This window comes from Nycticebus coucang, chromosome 9 (assembly GCF_027406575.1).
Source record: "Nycticebus coucang isolate mNycCou1 chromosome 9, mNycCou1.pri, whole genome shotgun sequence".
Classification (NCBI taxonomy): domain Eukaryota; kingdom Metazoa; phylum Chordata; class Mammalia; order Primates; family Lorisidae; genus Nycticebus; species Nycticebus coucang.
In genome coordinates, this window is record NC_069788.1 from 2,229,453 (window position 1) to 2,250,214 (window position 20,762).

Sequence of the window (20,762 nt, forward strand, 5' to 3'; positions counted from 1 at the left end):
GATCGATGGGATTGTTTGCTCTGTTCTTGTTGATATGCTTGATTCTCTGTAGATTCTGCTTATTAGACCTCTGTCAGACTTGTAAAATGCAGATATCTGTTTCCATTCTGAAGGTGATCTGTTTGCTTTGGTTTTTTGTGTCCTTAGCAGTGTAGAAACTTTTAAGCTTGATCAGGTCCCATTTATTTATTTTTGTTCCTACAATTACTGATAGGGTCTTATTCATAAAAATCTTTCCCCCAACTAGTATCTTTAAGAGTTTTTCCCACACTTCTTCTACAATTCTTATATTTTCTTGTCTTAGATGTCAATCTTTTATCCAGTATGAGTTAGTTTTTGTAAGCAGTGAGAGGCAAGGTCCAGTTTCAGCCTTCTACATGTGGCTAACCAGTTCTCCCAGCACCATTTACTAAGTAGAGATTCTTTTCCCCAGGGTTGGCTTCAGTTCCGTTCATTGAAAATCAGATGGCAATGTGAGACTGGTCTCCTCACTAGGTTATCTGTTCTGTTCCAGAGATCTGTGTCTGTTTTGGTGCTGGTACCATGCTGTTTGGATCACTGTAGACTTGTAGTATAACCTGAAGTCTGGTAAAGTGATGCCTCCAGATTTGTTTTTTTATTTCTTAAAAGAATTACAGTTAAAATTTCTTAAAAATTTCAGTTTTTTGTTTTTTTTTTCTGGTTCCATATGAAACAAAGAACTATTTTCTCAAGTTCTTCAGAGTATGATGGTTGGTGTTTTAATGGGGATTGCATTAAATCTGGAGATTGCTTTGGGTAGTAAAGACATTTTAACAATGTTGATTCTTCCCTGCCGTGAGCATGGTACGTTTTCTGTTTGTTAACATCTGCCTGTTCTTTTCTCAGGGTTTCATAGTTCTTTCTGTAGAAATCCTTCATGTCCTTTATTAGGTATATTCCCAGGTATTTCATTTTCTTTGAAGCTAGTGTGATGGTAATCGTGTCTGTTGTTTGGTTCACAGCTTGACTATTATGGGCGGATCTGGGGGCTGCTGTTTGTGAGCACTGATTTTGGATCTGGGGGCTGCTGTTTGTGAGCACTGATTTTGGATCTGGGGGCTGCTGTTTGTGAGCACTGATTTTGGATCTGGGGGCTGCTGGTTTGTGGGCACTGATTTTATGTTCTGAGACGTTGCTGTACTTCTTGAAGTTACTGCTTATCTCTGGCTGCTTGCAGAATTTTCTCTTTCATTTTGACATCGTCGGGTTGACTGCAGTGTGTCCAGGAGCTGCTCTGTTTGAATGGAGATGAACTGGGTTGATGTCAGTCTGAAGGGTATGTCTGAATTTTGGGTGATGCTTGGGGACTTCCAGCAGTGATGTCCTCCAGCAGGGCTTCCCTGTCTGGGGTCTCTCTTCTCCTTCAGGGATTCCTGTAATTTGTGTGTTTGCATGCTTCCTGTAGTCTCACAAAGAAGACAGCAAGAAACAGGAAGAAAAAAAGAACTTAAAGGGAAGAAAAAATAATAATAGTAATAGGCTGGGCGTGGTGGCCCACTCCAGCCCCCCTCCCCGCCCCCGCTCTGGGGTCTGGAATGGGAGGATCTCTGGAGGTCGGGCACTGCCCTTGCCCAGCTTGAGCAAGAGTGAGATCCCACCTCAACCACATAAAGGAGAACAATCAGCTGTGCACCCTGGCGTGGACCTACAGTCTCAGCTACTCAGAGGGCTGAAGCAGGAGGAAACCCGGGGGTTACAGGCTGCCTGAGCCAGGCCAGTGCTATGGCGCTGCAGCCCAGGCTCCAGAATGAGATTACGTCCAACCCCCCCCAGAAAACTAAACAAAACAAAACAATGACAGCAGCAAAAGAAGTATTTTGGTTGTCTAAGGGAGTTATGAGAGAAAGATAGAAAAATGAAAAAATAACCAAAGGAAGAGGGAGGGAAAGAGGAAGGAAGGAAAAGAGTAAGAAAAATTTAACATTTGAAAAACATAACGTATATTGCACAGACACCTGGTGGCGCCCCAGGATTAGGAAAAGAAAAAGAGACTTTTTAAGGACGCAGTGGTACTTCCTGGGCTGGGAAGAGACAAACCCACGTCCTCTTCTGGTTGTGGAGGGGGCGGGAAGCTGCTAGTTGCCATGGAGACCTAGTCTCATTTTTTCCGGATTTTTGGATTTCTCTGATTTCACTCTGGGTGGTATCTGGAGAGTTGATTCCTCTCAGGGGTGGGAGCCTGAGCCTGCAGCTCGCCAGGCTCCGGGGACCTGGGCCCTGTTGTCCCCATGGCTCGGGACAGCTCCTGTAGTCCCCCATGGTTTGGACGCAGGCCTGCCGGGGACGACTATGCTCCCTGCGTCTCTGTGGGCTGCAGGGTGGGTGTTGTCTGAGCCCTGGTGGCAGGTCAAAGTCTCAGTCCAGCCTCCCACCCCAGACTCCCAGGTGTCGGGGTGTCCAGGCCTCCCAGCCCCAGCCTCCCCCCAGGCCTGTGGGCCCTGGTCCTGTTAGTTCCCCACCATGTCCCTGCCTGGAGGGACAGGCCTTCCTGGAGTGGGGTCCACCCGCACAAGGTGCAGTGTGGGATGAGGGGAATCCCTGGACTCGACTGGGTGCAGGCTCTGACCCCTCGCTGCTCCCACACCTGCCTCCCCACAGGCTTCCTGCCCCTCCCGTCTCACCGCACTGAATCAGCTCCTGCGGTCCTGTGAGCTGTCTTCAGGACCATCACAATGCTGTTTCCGGGCAGGACCATCCATCCAGATGGAGGCGGCTGGGGTCCCCTCTCCCCAACTTTACTGAAAGATCCCCTAACTTCTCCCCCCGCCCCCAGTCTTTTAGTGACAGGTCTGGCTGGCTCCTCTTGACCTCTCTTGTGGGTCATGGCTGTGTTTAGTAAAGACCTCAATATTCAGTTTTATTTCTAGTTGTATATTGCTCTCGAGAGCTTTGTATTTTAAAAGATTAAGTGTTGCTTCTGAAACTGAATGGTGAACTCCGGTAGCACCCAGCCTGAAGCTAAGCACAGTGCAGAAACTTTGTACATACTTGTTGAGTTGTAAGAAATACAACTAGCCATATCTCTGTAAGAAGAATAAATTCAGTAGCACAGAGGCTCACTGCCAGAGACCCCCCAAAAGAGGAAAGCCCTTGTCTAGATAGTATTTTTTAGTCAACAAAAGGAATGTATTGAAGATCTAAGGTGGATTTTTTTATCTGGCAGCCCCAAATTTAACCATTAGGATTACTGTCAAAAATACTCATTAGATCTCTTACAGAACTAGAAATCTCACAGGTTGGCACCAGTCCTAAAGAGGATCTTTGGACAGTATAGACAGACTTCCGGCCCTCTGGGGACAGCTCACGGAACTTCCCAGGTCAGCCCAGCCCTATGTGGTCTCTAGTGAAGGTGGACAGCAGATGCTTCATGCCCCAGTCACACTGAGAGACAACCCTGGGGCTCCTGTCCTTCCCCTAGTCCTCCGAGTCAACTGCTGGGCCTCCTGTCTTCACCCCGGTCCTCCGAGCCACCTGCTGGTGTCCTCTCATGCACCCTGCTCCACCCCTCTGACTCGTGCCCAGAGGACACTTGAGGTCATCGCCTTGGACAGCAGCATCTGGAGGAAACTTTGATTCCCTTAAGTTGCTGGATAACTGGAAATGCAGTTGCCTTAACATGGTCAGAACAAAAGGGAGGGGGGATTATGTGAAATGTTGTTAGAGAAACCCAGAGCACATCAAAGCAACAGGTGGTTTTTGAGTGTGATTCAGCAGACAGGAGCGAGACTAGACTCTTGCATAACCCTCCCTGCCCCCAGCCACCAGTCCTCATACTCAGGAGGCCCCACAGCTCCGACTCCTGCAGCCTGGCTCTGCTCTGCAGTGGACATGGCCAGCAAGGTGCAGTGATTCTTCCCCACTCAACCATCCCTGACCGTCCCTGGTCTCTCTAAGGTGATGTTTGTGGCCTAGAATGGTAGCTTGCACCTGAAGTCCCAGCACTTCGAGAGGCCAAGATGAGAGCATCATTAGAGCCCAGGAATTTGAGACCAGCAATTTGAGACCAGCCTGGGCATCATTTAAAGACCCCTGACTTTTTCTTTTTTTTTGCAGTTTTTGGCCGGGGCTGGGCTTGAACCCACCACCTCTGGGGCTGGTGCCCTAGTCCTTTGAGCCACAGGTGCCTCCCAAGACCCCTGTCTTTTTAAAGAATTAAAACATTAACTGGATGTGGTGGTGCACGCCTGTACTCCCAGCTGCTTGGGTGACTGAGGTGGAAGGGTCACCAGAGCCCGGAGCTGGAGGCTGCAGTGAACCTTCATTGCACTGCTGTGCAGCCTAGGTGACAGGGCAAGACCCTATCTCTAAAACAAATTTTTAAATAAATAAATAAAATGACACTTACGTAGAATTGTAGAGAAGAAACAATGATGTGGATGCTGTGTGCCAAGAGGGAGGAAGTCCAAAGTCTGAAGTTGATTGGCTGCAGAACTGGCCTCCAAATGACACAGCCCACCAGCTGTCCAGGGTGGGGCCGCTCTCACCCACCTTGCTGTTTTTGCTTCTGCTCTGCCGTGCTGGGTGCCTGTTGGTTCTTTTTAAGATGAAACAGCTGAGGGGTGGCGCCTGTGGCTCAAGGAGTAGGGTGCTGGCCCCATATACCAGAGGTTGTGGGGTTTTTGGCCCCAGCCAAAAAAAAAAAAAAAATGAAATGGCTGAGGTTCACTGAACACTTATTTGACAGACACTGGTAAACTCTATGCTGGCATTTATTTCATTCAATCCTCTGAATTAGGAATTATTGTTTGTCCTATATTACTGGTGGGAACGCTGAGGCTTAGAAAGGTTAATTTATGTGCCTAAATGGCAGCAGATGGTGACAGACCAGACTCAAACATAGGTCCACCTCACACTACGGCCCGAGGGGTGGCCACTGCTCCGTTACTCCCATCAACATCACAATATTCGATGCCTATAAAAGGTTTTGTTTAATCTCTAAGAAATTCCCACTGATTTCAATCTGCCACAAATCTTTTGCAGGAAACCAATAAGTAACAAGATTGTTTAAAAAGCCATCTCAGTTTGATGGAGAATTAACATAAAACAGTTTTATTTGGCCCCAACCATTGTTTTAAATAATTCCCCTCATATTTCCCTTTTCTTTCTTTCTTTCTTTCTTTTAATGGCATTTCAGTAAAATCCCATAACTCTTGGTTTACTACTTCCTTTAACAAAGGGTAAGGAGGTGGCCAGTAAGTGCTAGGCATTATTCTGTGGGCTGGGTTCGGTCCCTGAACAGTAACTGAACAAGCTCAGCTCCCAGTGTTTCTCCCAAGTTCTCATCCCCGCATGTCGGCGGCCGGCAGTAGCAGGCAGGGAAGACCCTCTCCTCTTTCCTCTGGCTCCCAGTGCCAGCCCCTGGAGGAACTGGGGAGAGTGTGTGGTGAGACTCTGGGAAGCCTCCTCGCGCCCCTCATCCTGCCTCACTTCTTCCGCCCGCTGGCTCCGGGAAGCATGTGGAGCAGGGCAGACATCCCCAAGTCTTCACAGGCGTCCGTCTCACAGGACCCTGACCTGGGCGGTCTGGCTTCAGCACAGCCTCCTTATCCTTCTACAAGCGACCCTTGACCGTGGTCACGCGTGTGTCCACACCGGCCCCACTGATGGGCGTGCAGGCTGCTGTGGCCACACTCCTGTGTCCGCTGTCCCTTCTATTCTGTTCTCTCTGTGTGAGTCTCACCAGTGGCTGCTCAGCCTCACGGGAAGCATGGCAGTTCTCCTTCTCAGGAAGGGTTGGCATACCGCAGGGACACTGGAAGAAAAGGCCACTCTGTTACCCTCCAGGCCAAGTCACGGGTCCAGCCCCTTGCCCCATCTCTCCCCAGCCCCACCTGCTGGGCAGGCTGGCTGTGGTCGTGGGGGTGGGGGGGACGGGCGCCACCTCTCACACTCTTCAGACAAATGGGAGGCCCCACCTGTGTGGTGGCTTCCTGATAATGTGGAACACTTAATGTCCCCTTGTCCTGAAGTTTAGGGCCCTAGTCATCAATTCTGGGGCAAAGGAGAAGTTTTATTCAACATCCTATTACAAAGGCAAGAAATAAGTGAGTTTATATAGCGTGTTTCATAAAATCGTGATCGGTACTCTGTGGTAATATGTCCTAATGTTTTGTATGATCTGTAAGGTAACATCAAGTAACAGTTACGCAGGCGGCGCCTGTGGCTCAGTGAGCAGGGTGCCGGCCCCATATGCCGAGGGTGGCGGATTCAAACCCAGCCCCGGCCAAACTGCAACCAAAAAATAGCCGGGCGTTGTGGCCGGTGCCTGTAGTCCCAGCTGCTCGGGAGGCTGAGACAACAGAATCGCATAAGCCCAGGAGTTGGAGGTTGCTGTGAGCTGTGTGAGGCCACGGCACTCTACTGAGGGGGATAAAGTGAAACTCTGTCTCTACAAAAAAAAAAAAAAGTAACAGTTACACTAATAATTTTGCCTCCCCCTCCCTGCCCCCACTGTGCTTCTGCCTTAAGGCCCTTGCTCAGAAGACCTTCGTCAGCCCCTGGGTTTAACCCACACTCCTTCTTCAGCACTGACAACACCCCAATCCTTACTTCTCTACCCAGACCCCTGCCTCCCCACCCCCAGTTCAAGACCCTCGGGCTCCCTGGCCCTGCGCAGACTTTCCCGCTTGTGGCCCGAATCCGTCTCTGCCTCTTCCCTTGTTTGTCTAACCCCTGGCTCTCCTGTAATTCTGAGCTGAAGCCCCTCTACACCATGGAGGCTTCTGTAAGTGCCTCTTCCTCTGAATTTCTTGACACTCACATTTCACCTTTAGCCAAGGCTGTCTTCTCTTTTTCTTTCTATTGCCTCTGTTGCCTCACTGAATTATAAATCTCTGAGTAACAGGAACGTTTTTTTCACTTCTCTGTAGTGTTACACTTGTGCAGGGTCATGTATTTGCTGATGGCGACAGAACAGTATTTTGGAAATAATTTCGAGGGACGTCCAGGTGGCCGGCTCACTAGTAATTAAACATGTGCTCGGGGAGCGGGTCAGCACCAGTGACTGCTGGGGCTCCTTAGTGATTCAGATAATCCAGAGTCTGTGTCAACTTAAAGTCCTGCTCGTAATGTGACTCGTCGCTCAGCCCGCTGCCCCTGCACTAGTCGGCAGCGGTGAAGGCACACTCGGCCTGCCATACCGGCCTCCACCCTCCTCTTCCTCTCTGTTCCCCAAATACGTCACGTGGAACATACCCAGCACTGCATGGTGCAGTAGAAAAAGAAGTGGACTGAGAGCAACCTACTTCTCATCCCATAGTCCTCACCAGTTTTGTGATCCAACAATCACTACCCCTCTGGGCTCAGGATTTTCACTGATAGACGGGGAAATGAAATTAGATGGGCACCTTAATGTGACTGGTTTCTGCACGTGACCGTTATGTGTGACTGTTGACGCACATTGTGACAGTTACATTGTGATTGTATGGTATGAAGTATCAACTGTTCTCTTCATTTCCTTTTCAAGGTTATAGCTCAGCAAGTGTTAGACAAACACTTGGAAGAGGGACGGCTTTATCCCCCATTGAACACCATTCGAGATGTTTCTCTGAAAATTGCAGAAAAGGTAAAAACCAGTCTTTTCAAGCTTCATTATTTTTCCCTTCATCGCTTGCTAAATATATATATATATATTTTTTTTTTTTTTGAGACAGTCTCACTGTGTCCCCCTCAGTAGAGTGCTGTGGCGTCACTGCTCACAGCAACTTCAAACTCTTGGGCTTAAGTGATTCTCTTCCCTCAGCCTTCCAAGTAGCTGGGACTACAGGTGCCCACCACAACACCCAGCTGTTTTTTGGTTGTAGTTGTCATTGTTGTTTGGCAGGCCCCGGGCTGGATTTGAACCCACCAGCTCTAGTGTATGTGGCTGGCGCCCTAGCCGCTGAGCTATAAGTGCCGAGCCATAAATATGTATTTTTTTAAATATTAAAAATCTGCTTCCTTGGGGTGTTTGTATATTGACTTACTATGTCAGAAGGCGGGGCCCCAGTGACACAATGGCACTCAGGGGTGCAGTGTTCCTCACAGAGGAATGGAACAATGGGCTGTCGTTCGTTTCCCAATAATTCTTTTAAAATAATTGGCTAGACTTCCCTTTCAGACAAGTTACTCCCATTTTGCCTTTCTGAGTGCTTCTTTTCCACATTGTACTTATGATAATTGCCGAAACCCTCTGGATATGGTAGTAAAATTTAGGCCTTGAGCCACCTTCCTTGTCTTGGTGCCCCTGTGACGTGTGTCATTGCAGATGGCCAAGCTCACCACCGGTGCCACCGGGCAGGAGCAAAGTGACCAGGGACAAATTAGAAGCCATTCCCCAGTTAGCCTAGAAGAGCCTGATGGCAGGGAAATTCTCTGTGAAACTCTATGTAAACTGAGAGGGAAATTGACTTCTTTGCCTCGTAATTGCGTTAGTTTGCTTGGACTGGCGTACAGAAATACAGATGGGGTGGCTTGAACAACAGACATGTGTGTCCTCACAGTGCTGGAGCTGGAGGCCCCAGGGCGCGATGTGGGCGGGTTGGCTTCTGAGGCCTCTGTCCTTGCTGTGCCCGTCCTCGTGTGGTGTAGGTCGGGTGTGTCCATACCTCACGTGTCCACGTTCTCCCTTCTCGTAAGGACAGCGGTCAGACTGGATTAGGGCTGCCTTGCTGGCCTCCTTTTAACTTGATTGTCTCTTCAAGGCCCTGTCTGCAAGCGCAGTCACATTCTGCGGTGCTAACGGTTCAAGCTTCAACATGTGAATTTGAGGATGACACAGTTTAGTCCAAAAAGTGGTTGTTTGTGTAAACTGGGTTTCTCTACCTCAGCACTTCGGGCATCTCGGCGAGATCACTCTGTCGTGAGGCCGTCCCGGGTGCTAACCCAAGCGCGTGTGTTAACACAGGCTGGGCAGAGTTCCCGCCACCCGACGTCAGTGGCATCCATGCAGTGCGACCCCAACAGTGTCCCCAGACACTGCCGGGTGTCCTCCTGGGGCCAGGTTGCTCTGGTCCACAACTAAAGCTGTCAGCAAGTTCATCTAAGTATCACTTACGATTTGTGTGGCCTGATTTGTCTTGGTGACCGAATGCGGATCTGCCCGGCCGTCTGTTGTTGGAGGAGGATGCTCCTGTTCTCTCCTCATCTGTATCTTCCGGCTGTGACTAGTTTGAACCATTGATATGCTGAACAGCGTAATGTTTGTTTAAGTTCACGTTGAAGGCTTAAATGAAAAACTTACGATTAAAGGAAAATGAAAGAGATCAGGGGACCTGATTGGGGGTGCCCTAAAAGGATTCGGATGTCCCACCTGGAATGATGGAAGAGTGCTGAGCACAAAGACAGAAATTGGGGGCTTAAAACAAAGACCCACTTCAGGGAACAAACAGACATAAGTAGACTGCGAATTCGAGGTATCAGCAGTGCATGTGCATGTCCAGATATGGCAAGCAGAGGGAAGTAGCTGGGACTTAGGCTGGAACAGAGTCTGGAGTCAGCATGTGGTGCGGGCGAAGCTCTAGGAATGGCAGGGCTGCCCGGGGAGCAGAGAGCAGGGAAGGGACCCAGGGCACACAGCACAGTCCATCACACAGGGAGGGATGCGGGGCACAGGGCACGGTCCATCAGAGGAGAGGGATGTGGGGCACAGAGCCTGGCTCGTCACAGGGAAGGGACATGGGGCACAGAGCCTGGCTCGTCACTCTGCCTGGGTGACAGAGAGAAGGAAGCCAGTTAGGAAGAGAAAGGTCAGGATTTTCAGAAGAGACAGAGACAAGCAGCGTGTCAGCAATGAGACGGTGGGTTTCAGGGGAGGACAGGAGGCTGTGCCCACAGAGCTGAGTCCTGGAGAGGAGAGACGGCCACTTGGTTTAGAATGCCGTCAGACTGTAAGAGCAATTTCAGGAGGTGCAAGAGGTTAAGGAGTCAGGGAGGATTAGGAAAGCGATAAGACACAAGCCACCCTTCTAGGGAGTTTTGCACTGACAAGGAGAGAATGGAGATTTCACTGGGGGAGACCAGTCACCTGCCTGGGAGTCCACAGTGGTGTCAGCACAGAACCCTGTGTTTACTGTAAAGCAAACACAGCTATCAGCAGCAGGCACAGTCGATCTTTTGGGGTGATACGAGTGTTTTAAAACTGAATAGGGTAATGGTAGCACAACTCAGTAAATTTACAAAAATAATTTAATTATATTCTTAAACTTGTAGAATTTTGTGTGACTTATACGTCAAGAAAGCTGCTACAAAGTAATAATACCACAGTATAGGCACTTTGGAAAATAAATAAAGGGAAAATAACCAATATTCTACCTTTCTGATGTAAGTATTATTATTTTTGTGTGTTTAGGGTTTTTATCATTTGTTTGCTTTTTCTAACATTATTATAATCACATGCTTTTCTTTTTCATAAACATCTCTTTATAATAGAGCACAACATTTATAACCATAAATGTTCATAAGTGTATAATACACCAGAAGAGAGATACATAATCGTTCTAACAGTCTTCAAAGTCTGGATCTCCTCAGTCAGTCAGTCACACGGACAGCTCCTCATTGATTATTCTGTGATCAATGATCAATAATCCTCATTGATTATTCTGGTGTGAAAGAGATGACACTGACAGAGCGATTAAAAAGAAGGAGAATCCGTGTGCTCCAGGGAAAGCAGGGAAGAGGACTCCAGAGGAAGCTGCTGGAGTTGGCGAAAAGGGAAATGAAGATCTTGTGTCTGAGTGGCTGGAATATTCTCGCTGGTGTAATGAGAGTCAAATGGAGACTTTACGATAGACGGGAAGGTTGGGAATTGCCTTTTGGGAACATTGAGGGCACGTTTTTAGGAAGGGACCAAAGTTCAACGTGCAGGTTGGGAACGTGTGACACCACAGAAAATGCACACGTGTCTCTGGAGAGCCAGCCCAGCGAGGGGTCCCCAGGCAGAGGCTGCAGTGACACAGTCCTGGAGACAAGCTTCGGGGACGCCGGCAGGGAGCACTCACCTTGGCTATGGGTAGCGGTGAGGTGACGGGGCACACTGGAAGAGACGTTGTAGGGGCAGTGGTCAGAACAGGGATTCTTGAAAATTCAGGGCGCACACTTAGCAGGACTGTCCTTAGTCTCAGACACCTGTGGAGGCTCTTAGCCCCGTTTCCTCCTAGGAGTCCTGGTGTGATCATGCCCAGAGCCATCCAGGCTTTCCCTTCCTCTTTATATGGTTTGTTACTGCAGTTTTATTTTATGTCTTCATTATTTGGTGTGATTTTATTCTAAATACGTCTTTTTTCTGGTCTGGAAACAAATATAAGATGTAAATTATAATTTTTTGAAGTGAATTAAAACTTCCGCTGACGTGGGTTCACCCTCACCTCTGTTCACTAAAATAACATTCTTGTTTTACATTTAGATTGTGAGAGACGCATACCAAGAAAAGACGGCCACGGTTTACCCGGAGCCACAAGACAAAGAAGCATTTGTCCGCTCTCAAATGTACAGTGCTGACTACGACCACATCCTACCTGATTGTTACTCTTGGCCTGAAGACGCCCAGAGAATGCAGACCAAAGTTGAGCAGTAGAGGAGCCGGCACGTCCAGCTCTGCTCATGACATCTTGAAATCTTTTATAATGTTTAAAGGGTGGAATCTTTTATAACGATTCATAATATGCTTAGATTCGGAGATTTTACTCTACTGGTCTAAAAATTGATAGAAGAATATTGATGCAAATCTGGATAAACACCACATGAGACAATTCTGCTTCATTTGCCTTCTGGTTATTTATGATTTCTACTTCAGTTATTCTGCCCAAGCTCTTTCAAAGCTATTGCACCTACTACTGAGAAACTCATCATTTTATAGAGGAAACTAATGGGAAGACCAAAATACAATTAGTACTGAATTGATAACATCACGTTAAAACACGTAATGCTGTTGCTGATCATTTTGTTGCAGTCTTTTTTAAAAATAAAGATAGAAATGAATTTACACATAGACAAACTTTTGCTAAACAGAAACAACAATACTTTGTTGTCTAGAGAAAGATGACTTCTCAGGTGCTTTTACTGGAATCCTAGGTTATGTTTTTTCTTTTTGTGCAACTGAATTCTCAAATTTCTAAGAAAGATCCCTGCTGTTTACAATGCCTCGTGCAGCCTTAGATTTTAATATTCTTTTTGTCGTTGTTACATCTTAGGGAGTAAAGCTCTAATCACCTTGGTCCTTAGAATTCCCTCCCCAAAGCGCCTTTATTTACCCTTAACTCAGCGTCCTGTCCTCAGGCGCTGCATTGCTGCAATGGGGACTTCGAGGACTGCAGCCCGGTCCAGAGGCTGGTGCCTTCATCTCAGTGAGGCTTGAGTGGGGAGAAGGGCTGACAAGGGACTTGGAGTTAAGATCTTTGAGTAAGGGCTGCCTGAGGAGCTGACCGCTGCAGACCAGGATCTCGGGAGTCAAGCAAGACCCCGGCTCCCACAGGAGCTGGGCTCCTGCCTGTGCTGTCACCTGCCATGTGGCCCCTCGACCAGCTCCGGTAAATTCCAGCTCACATTGTTGCAGTGACCTCACTGTCTTCAGAGTCTGGAGGAGGTTTTGTAACTATGAGCTCAATATCAAAAATTATCTTTACATCACATGTTAAAATATTTTAATTACCAAGACCAGTCTATGAAAAACAGTAGTGACACCCCTAGGTTGTATTCATTTACTTCAGAAATTAATGATTAATGCAAACAATTTTAAATTCTCAAGCTCAGGTACGATAACATTTGTTATTTATTTATAGAATTAAGTTGGGAGATTTTCTGTTTTTGAAGTAATGCTTTAAATGAAGAGTATAAGAAGATATTCAAGATAAACTATACTATAAAGTGATTTTATTGGAAGTTGATGGTTGCACAAATTATTCTAGGTATGAATAGAAGGGGTTGGGGTATTTCTGAAGGTGACATGTAGTCAGGAGTTTCCTTAATAGAGTTATTTGAAAAAGATTCTTCTTGTCTGTTACCATGTGGTCTTACAGCTCTAACGAAATGTATTTACCTATGCAAAAGACTTATTAAAGCATAGAAAAAGTGAATGAAGAAAATTATAAAATAATTGTCTTTCTTTCTTCAAACATGGCTACATTGTAATGCTGGGCCTTGGGGTGGGTGTCATACAACAAAGTATCCTGAGTTTGTTAACTATTCTAGTAACTTAGGATTTCAGCATGAGCTTCATTCAACACCAATGCCGTCACATGCTGAATGCTGTGATGAGAGCACCGGTCCCTGTCCTCAGGGAAGGTGATGAAACAAGTATTACAGGGTATTGTACATGGATTATTTTAATTTAATGTAAACCCCACCGTGTTTATGAAGTTGGCATTCTAAGGAACTTGCCAAGTCCACAGACTAGTAAGGGAAGGACATGGCTTTAAACCCGTGTTCATCTTTCTTCATAGTCTCTTCTTCTCTCACCAGACCACAGCCTGGAACAGCACCATCCTGTGGGTGATGTTAAAATTCCCACTGGCTTCCTAAAAAAAGCAAACAGGTGGGATTCATGTTAATAATATATTTTATTTAAACTAGTATGTCCAAAGCATTATCATTTCAACATGTAATTAATATAAAATCGTGAATGTGACATTTACATTAGTTTGTTCCTACTAAGCCTTAAAAATCCAGTGTGTGTTTTATACCTGCATTTCAGGTCAGAGCAGCCGCATCTGACCAGCTGTCAGGCAGTGTCTAGAAGACACGGTTAGTTACAAGCCAGTAGCCGCACGGCTGCGCATCCACGAGGGAGGTGACGTGTCAGTCCGTGGGCAGTGCTTACTCAGAAACACCTGGGAGGGTGGGGCGATGACACCTGGGTGAGTGCCAAGAACACCAGCTGGTCCGTGCTGGCCACGAAACCAAGGGAGGGAGCACAGCCCCAGGACAAGAACATTTATTTTTTAACAATTGTTGTAGCCTTCCCACTTTGAGGGAATGCAAAATGCAACAGGGGCAACCAGAAGGGAACACTGGCCCACGAGAGGGAAGGTCAGGGAGGAGGAGGTGGTGGGAACCGTGACCTGGGGGCCAGAGCAAACAGGAGCTCACCAGGTGGGGAGGCCTGGAAACTGCAGTGCTGACCGCCTGGACCAGAGGAGCGGGACTACTGCACAGCCACGAGTGGAGGAGGTGAGGGCCACGGAGTCTCTCAAGTTAACAGAAAGGATCGACTAGCAGATTCAGAGCTGGCAGGCCTTCAGCCAGAGCGTCACAGAGAAAACCGCACCTCAGGCATCAGAATCTAACTGCTGAATAAAGAGGCGACTCTTAAAGCAGCCAAAAAAAACAGACGCAGAGACACACGCAGACTTACATAGAGACACATAGACTCACACACAGACTTACACAGACACATATTTAGACACAGACACAGATTCACACAGACCCAGACACACACATAGACACACACATACTCAGACACAGACATACACAGATTCACACAGACCCAGACACACACATACTCAGACAGACACAGATTCACACAGACTCACACTGATTCACACACTCACACAGATTCACACAGACCCCGACACACACATACTCAGACACAGACACACACAGATTCACACACTCACACAGATTCACACAGACCCAGACCCGCACATATTCAGACACAGACACACACAGATACACACAGACTCACAGATTCACACAGACTCACACAGGTTCACACAGACTCAGACACACACACAGACACACAGATTCAGACACAGACACAGACACAAAATGCCTTCAGCGGTGCACTGCTAGGAATGACAGCAAACTCGGCAGGGAGGATGTGGAAGATGATGGAAAGACATTTAAGATGCTGAAAGAATAAAATACAGAAAATATCCTTCAGAAATGAAGGCAAAATAGACATGTCAGACCAATGGAAGTCCAGAGAGTTGGTGGCCAGCAGCTCTGCTCGGCTGGGAACACTGAGTCATCAGGCTCTGGGAAAACATTCCCGGCTGGAGGCACCAGAAAGAGATGAGTTATTACAGTAACAGTGCACTCGGAGTTTTTGTTTTGTTTTGATACAGGACCTCACTCTCACCTGGGCTAGAATTTGGTGATGGGATCATCACACACTGCAGCCCCAGACTCCTGGGCTCCAGGGGCCGCCCGGCCTGGCCTCCCACAGAGCGAGGACTGCCGTCCTGCACCAACACACTCGGCCCGTTTGTGCAGTGATAGGAGTCTCCCTACGTTGCCAGGCTGGTCTTGAACTCCTGGCCTCAAGTGTTACTCCAGCTGCAGCCTCCCAGAGTTGCATGTGGGATTCATAAATATGTAGGAAGTAAAATACGTGGCAAGAGTAGGGCCGGGGGGGGGGGAGGGCTAACCGAATTATGCTGTTGTGTAGTTTGCATGTTACTCGGAGTGGTGCATTATTAATTCAGGAAATCCTGCAGCAAGTAACTCACCCCCTTATGAACAATCTACAAAGCTTACAGTTTAAGATGTAGGGCAGTTATTCAAGGAATATTGTAAAATTAAGGAAGCATATTGTAACTGCCATGGTAACCACTAAAAATAAAAAGATATAGTTAAGGCTCAGTGCCTGTAGCTCAAGCAGCTAAGGCACCAGCCACATACTCCTGAGCTGATGGGTTCGAATCCACCCCTGGCCCGCCAAACAACAATGGCAGTTGCAACCAAAAAATAGCCGGGTGTTGTGGTGGGCACCTGTAGTCCAGCTACTTGGGAGGCTGAGGCAAGAGAATCGCTTCAGCCCAGGGGTTTAAGGTTGCTGTGAGCTGTGATCCCACAGCACTCTACCCAGGGCGACAGACAGCTTGAGGCTCTGTCTTAAAATAAATAAATAAATGAATAAAGATATAGGTAAAAAGCTAATAGAGAAAATAAAATGGAAAAATTTAAAAATATTTGATTAATTCAGAGGAAGGGTAGAGGAAGAACGAAGAACTCCTGGGATGAATATGGAACAAACGGCAGGATGGGAGATGAGAACCCAACCTTATTGGTCTTCATGTTAAATTCAAGAAAGCTAAATACTCCCAACTTAATGGCACAAACTGTCAGGTTGTATTTTAAAAAAAAAAAAAACAACTATATTCTGTTTACGTGAGACATGTTTAATGTAATGACACCAAAAAGCTGAAAAGTAAAGGATGAGAGAAGATAAGTCATACAGATGGTAAGTTCAAGTCCACGTGGCTCTGTTAATACCTGCATCAGACGAGCAGACTTCAGGGCAAGGCGCTTTGCCAGAGTGGCAGAAAGGCCAGTCGCTAAAAGACATGATTCTGTCTGCTCTTAATAGCCTCCAAATACATAAAAACATTTGACAAAAGTAATAGTGAAATACACAAATTCTAAATAATAGCTGGATATTTTAACTGACCTCTCTCCATAACTGAAAAAATTATCTGTAAAAGCAAAGAGCGAATTTACCCTACAGGTCTGAGAGCAGAGAGAACGGTGGCACAGCATAGGAGACTCGCAGGAATGCGCGAGTCACCCAGGGAGCACAGGAATTAGCAGATAGAGAATGTCAGTGAGAGGCCCGGGAAAACTGCCCACAGCTTGGGGAAGATGAGCACCGGAACCCACGTTACACCGCACGAGAAACAAGAGTCCAGAGGGGTGGAAGGCCTGAACGTGAATGCAAGAGAGAAAAAGTTAACCAAAGTTAAGGTAGCACAATGCACGTGCCGCACAGACAAGACACGGGGTCAGACCCACGTGACCTTACTCAGGCAGGTGGGGGCGGGGTCAGCTGTCCGCAGCGGTCAGCGCGAGGGGCAGGAGGCCCAGGACCGCCGGACAGCGGGTATCCGGGAGAAGGAACAGTTTAGGGGCCAGGCTCGAATTCTCAGCTCAAGTAAAATAATTTCTATGTTTTTACTGAAAGAATGTGCTCTCTCTCTCTAGCTTTAAGGCTGAAATAACTGAAAACCAGGGTCATACTTAATCTTGCTGGTTGCCGGATTACACCGAGTTAAACTCCCGTCCTCGCCGCCTCTGTGAAAAGAAAATGGGCCCAGAGACAGCAGGGCGTGATCTGGGACGGGGAGCGGGACTCGGGGGACCCGCGGCGTCCTCGGGAGGGTGAAGGGCAGTCCCCGCTGGAGAAGGGCCCGCCCTGCAGGTCCAGGCCCCGTCCTGCTCCGGGCCGGCCTTGCCGCAGACCCCGCCGCGACTCCCGGAGGCCGGAATCGCCTTGAGGACGAAACCAGTTTGCCTGCGCCTCTCCCAGTTCCGCAGTCTCTACACACTAGAGATCAGATTCCAGTGTGGAGACGCGCTGTGGTGGAGAGAAGTAAAGTCAGGCCCAGGAGAAGACTCACAGAAAATAAATTCTAGACTTTGGTCATGTATCCTGGGGAGAAGCTGAGGAAAAGAGCAGGGGGCTCTAAGAATATCCTGCTAAGCACTGAGAAACGCGTGCGTGGGGGGCGGTGCCGCGGGGCAGGGGGCGGAGCGGGACGGTGCTGCGGAGAAGGGGCGGGGCTGGAGGGGCGGGGCTGAGGCGGAGTGGGAGGGGCGGGCGGGACCAGGGCGGGCGGGGAGGAGCAGGGGGCAGGGCGTGGGTGGACGGAGGGAGGGCGGGGCAGGGGCAGGGGCGGGGTTTGGGAGGGGGCGGGGCAGCCGGCAGCCGGGTAGGGGCGCGCCTGCTGCAGATTTGGGCTCAGCGCTGCCTTAAGCAGGGGGACGTGATTCTGTTTGTTGGTTCAGATACTGAGTAAAATGTGGTCTCAGTGGTGACCACAGTAAATTCTCACAGTTGAGAATGTGAACATTCTTTGAAATAATACAGAGAATTCAAAGACTTGCAGACAGGAATGCTGTGTGGAGTTGAGTGCCCTGTCCCAATCCAGCAACCCCCTAAGTGTCCTGAGAGTACCTGTCAGGGACCCTCTGTCACTAAGGCCTGAGAAGTGCATTTGTGGGGACCCACCAGCATTCACGGAGAGCACTGTATGACTTCTCTGTAAGGGGGGGCTGGGAAATGCTGTGGGAGGAGGAGTCAATGAGGCTTTCTTGCCTACGCGCCAGTAGGTGCCATGCTGTTCCCAGTGACCATGTGCCGGCAGGTGCCGCCTTATCACTGTAAGGCAAGTAATCATTCAGTGCTTGACTGGAGCCACTGTTCTGGTCCTATATAAGGCCTGAAACTTTCTTACACCAACTCACTCACATCCACCAGCTGGATGAAGGCGGATGCCCCCATGCCGGCTCACTGGCCACCACAAACTGAGTAAAGGGCATGTCACAGCTGCCTCCGGCTTCTTGGTTTTTCTTTGGTGTCTGAATCCAGTGGGAACCTCCTTGGCCTCAGCCCCCAGTACTACACTATGGTGAAAAGTTTTCCCTATTTCAATACAGACATCAGGATCTTCAGGTTGATAAAGGCTTAACAGCAGCATTTTGTAGCAATTAACAGCTGGACGCAAGGTGCATAGTTACCACAGGAGAAGGTCCCTTGCAATCACGGTGGCTTGGCCCACAGAAGTCTCTGGTGCTGGACAGTTAACCCACAGCCTCCTGGCCAAAAATGATGTTCAAAACCCTAAGCAGGTCACAGAGACACCAGGAAAACTGGAAGAGGTGTGAAAGCTGGTACAGCCACACCAGGACATACCTCGGAACGCAGCCTGGCTTAGGACCAAGGCGGGGGGCACTGGTGTAGGCCTCACGATAGCAGACACGCCTGATGGGCGCCACCGAGATAGGGGTCACCACACAGACATGGAGGACTCCCACGATGAAGAACTCTGTAATAACGTCGAGAAGGTGTTTCCAGAATCTCTGAGGCTCTCATTTTACCAGGGTAACGACACACCGTAGAAAGGAAACTGTGAGGCCTTTTGGAATTCATCTGGGGACAGCTCTAAACACAACTTTCTGAGTTCTCGGGAAACCCCTGTGGTCTGTGGGACAAAGTGTGTGCATGGGAACGAGCCACCCGCAGTCACTGTCCCGGGGAACAGTGGCTCCTCTGCCTTCCGTGGTGGCCTGGGCACTGGTTCCCTAGTCTGGAAATAAACGGTTACTCTGTCAGGAAGGGCCAGGAGCTGTGTGGAGGCGAGTCCTCCACCGAGAGCTTTACAAGAAGCAGGAGTGCGATTCTCACCTCCTCTTGACTTAAGGTGACCTTTGGCACATGTCGTAGCCGGGTCTCTGAGGACACACACTCGGAGTGTGACCCTGTGAAACCGCAGCTGCAGCCAGATGCATCGTCTTTTCTGGAGCACATCAGGTAGCCAGCTGCCCACGTGGCCCGCGTGTCTCCCTTTACTTATGTGAGTAGAGGGCATGGGACAGTGGGACAGTCTGTTTTGTCCGAGCAGCAGCAGCAAGGACTGTCTTTCTCACGGTTCCGTTGACCTTGAGTCACCTCGGCACTGTTGCGGGGCGGCATGCCGCTGATGGGACCTGCAGAGTGGGCGTGGTCCCTGCCCTGTGCCTGGTAAGGTGCGTCAGGCCGGAGGGTGGGACCCGAGCGCGGCCGCGCGGGGGCGCTGCGCTGGCGCCGGCGGGGTGCGGGGCGGGGCCCTGCAGGGAGGATCCAGCCGGGTGCTCCGCGTCTCCGGGACCCAGGGGCCCCTGGCTAGTTACTTGGTGGGCTGCTTTAGACTTTGTCCCCCGCATTCAGGGGTTGATCCAAATGCTTCTAGCTCCGAGGACAAGGTCCCTCCAGCTGCACGGCTGCAGTGAGATTAGTTCTGCCCCCTGGACCTCCGGAGGTGCCCCTGTGGGCTGCGTGGCAGTCAGGACTCGGACTCGAGGGAAAGCGGCGGCCTCTTGAGAACTAACCCGACTGACTGCCCTGACTGCCGGGCGGCCTGAGATGAAGCCAACGAGCCGAAAATGGTTTGTTCAAAAGGCGCCTCTCGGTAAGGAAACTCAGGCTCTCCGAGCCGCCGCGGGGCTCGCGTTCCCGGGCAGCGTGTGTCGGGCGACACCACAGGGTCCAGGGACCGTTCAGAGGCTGTGCCGTCTGCCAGCACAGCAAGCGACCGATAAGGAATGGAAGCAGAGAGCACACTTGAAGATACGCTTGATTTAATTCAGTGAGCGCTCTTCCAAAGTAACCATTTAAAAGTACAATATAGGGTGGTGCCTGTGGCTCAGAGAATAGGGTGCCGGCCCCATATACTGAGGGTGGTGAGTTCGAACCCAGCCTTGGCCAAACTGCAACAACAACAACAACAACAACAACAAAAAAAAATACAAAAATAAATAAACTTAATTAAAAGTACAATATATACGCATCAGGATTCCTAAGTTGCAAGCAATAGAGTCTGATTCTGACTTCCAAGGATGCACAGAAGCTGTCGGGCCTCTCAGAGGAGGTGCTCAAAGGTCCAAACGCAGGGACACCGCATCTGCGCAGTAGAGCGTCGCCCTGGGAGGCCCCCTCATTTCACCTGCCCCTCCCCACTAAGCCTTGTGGAGGTGTGTGGGGCTGCTGTGTGTGCTCCCCCAGTCAGGCCGTGCAAACACATCTGCAGTCCACACACGCTGCTGAGTTTTGTAGTACCGTATATATTTTTTTGAGTTTTGAATTTTTTTCTACAAACCTACACATCTCCCATAATAAATGTCTATTATTTGTGCTACTAATAGGAAAAAATAACAAGGAGCACTCAGAGTGGACATGCAGGAGGAAGTTCTGGAAAAGTATCACCAGAAATAGCCCCAGGAGCAGCAAGATTCACAAATCAGAACGTGCTCCCTTTGAGTTACATAATTTAATCATAAAACCCAGTGTGACA

At 49.0% G+C, this 20,762-nt stretch overlaps 1 protein-coding gene and 1 long non-coding RNA gene across 2 annotated transcripts in view; one reads left to right on the forward strand and one right to left on the reverse strand.

Moving 5' to 3' along the window:
* The window catches only part of ME1 (malic enzyme 1), a 163,884-nt gene extending 150,794 nt beyond the window's left edge, over positions 1-13,090 (forward strand). The window contains exons 13-14 of the mRNA XM_053602368.1: positions 7,487-7,585; positions 11,402-13,090. Coding sequence (XP_053458343.1) covers positions 7,487-7,585; positions 11,402-11,572 — 270 coding nt within the window. The 3' untranslated portion in view covers positions 11,573-13,090. The remainder of the gene's footprint in view (positions 1-7,486; positions 7,586-11,401) is intronic.
* A 142-nt stretch (positions 13,091-13,232) lies between these two features.
* Positions 13,233-17,277, reverse strand: LOC128593947 (uncharacterized). Its single transcript, XR_008382427.1, has 4 exons — positions 16,951-17,277; positions 14,750-14,842; positions 14,083-14,282; positions 13,233-13,511 (listed from the first exon to the last, which is right to left on the reverse strand). It is a non-coding gene; the product is annotated as an uncharacterized LOC128593947 (long non-coding RNA).
* Positions 17,278-20,762: the final 3,485 nt, after the last annotated feature.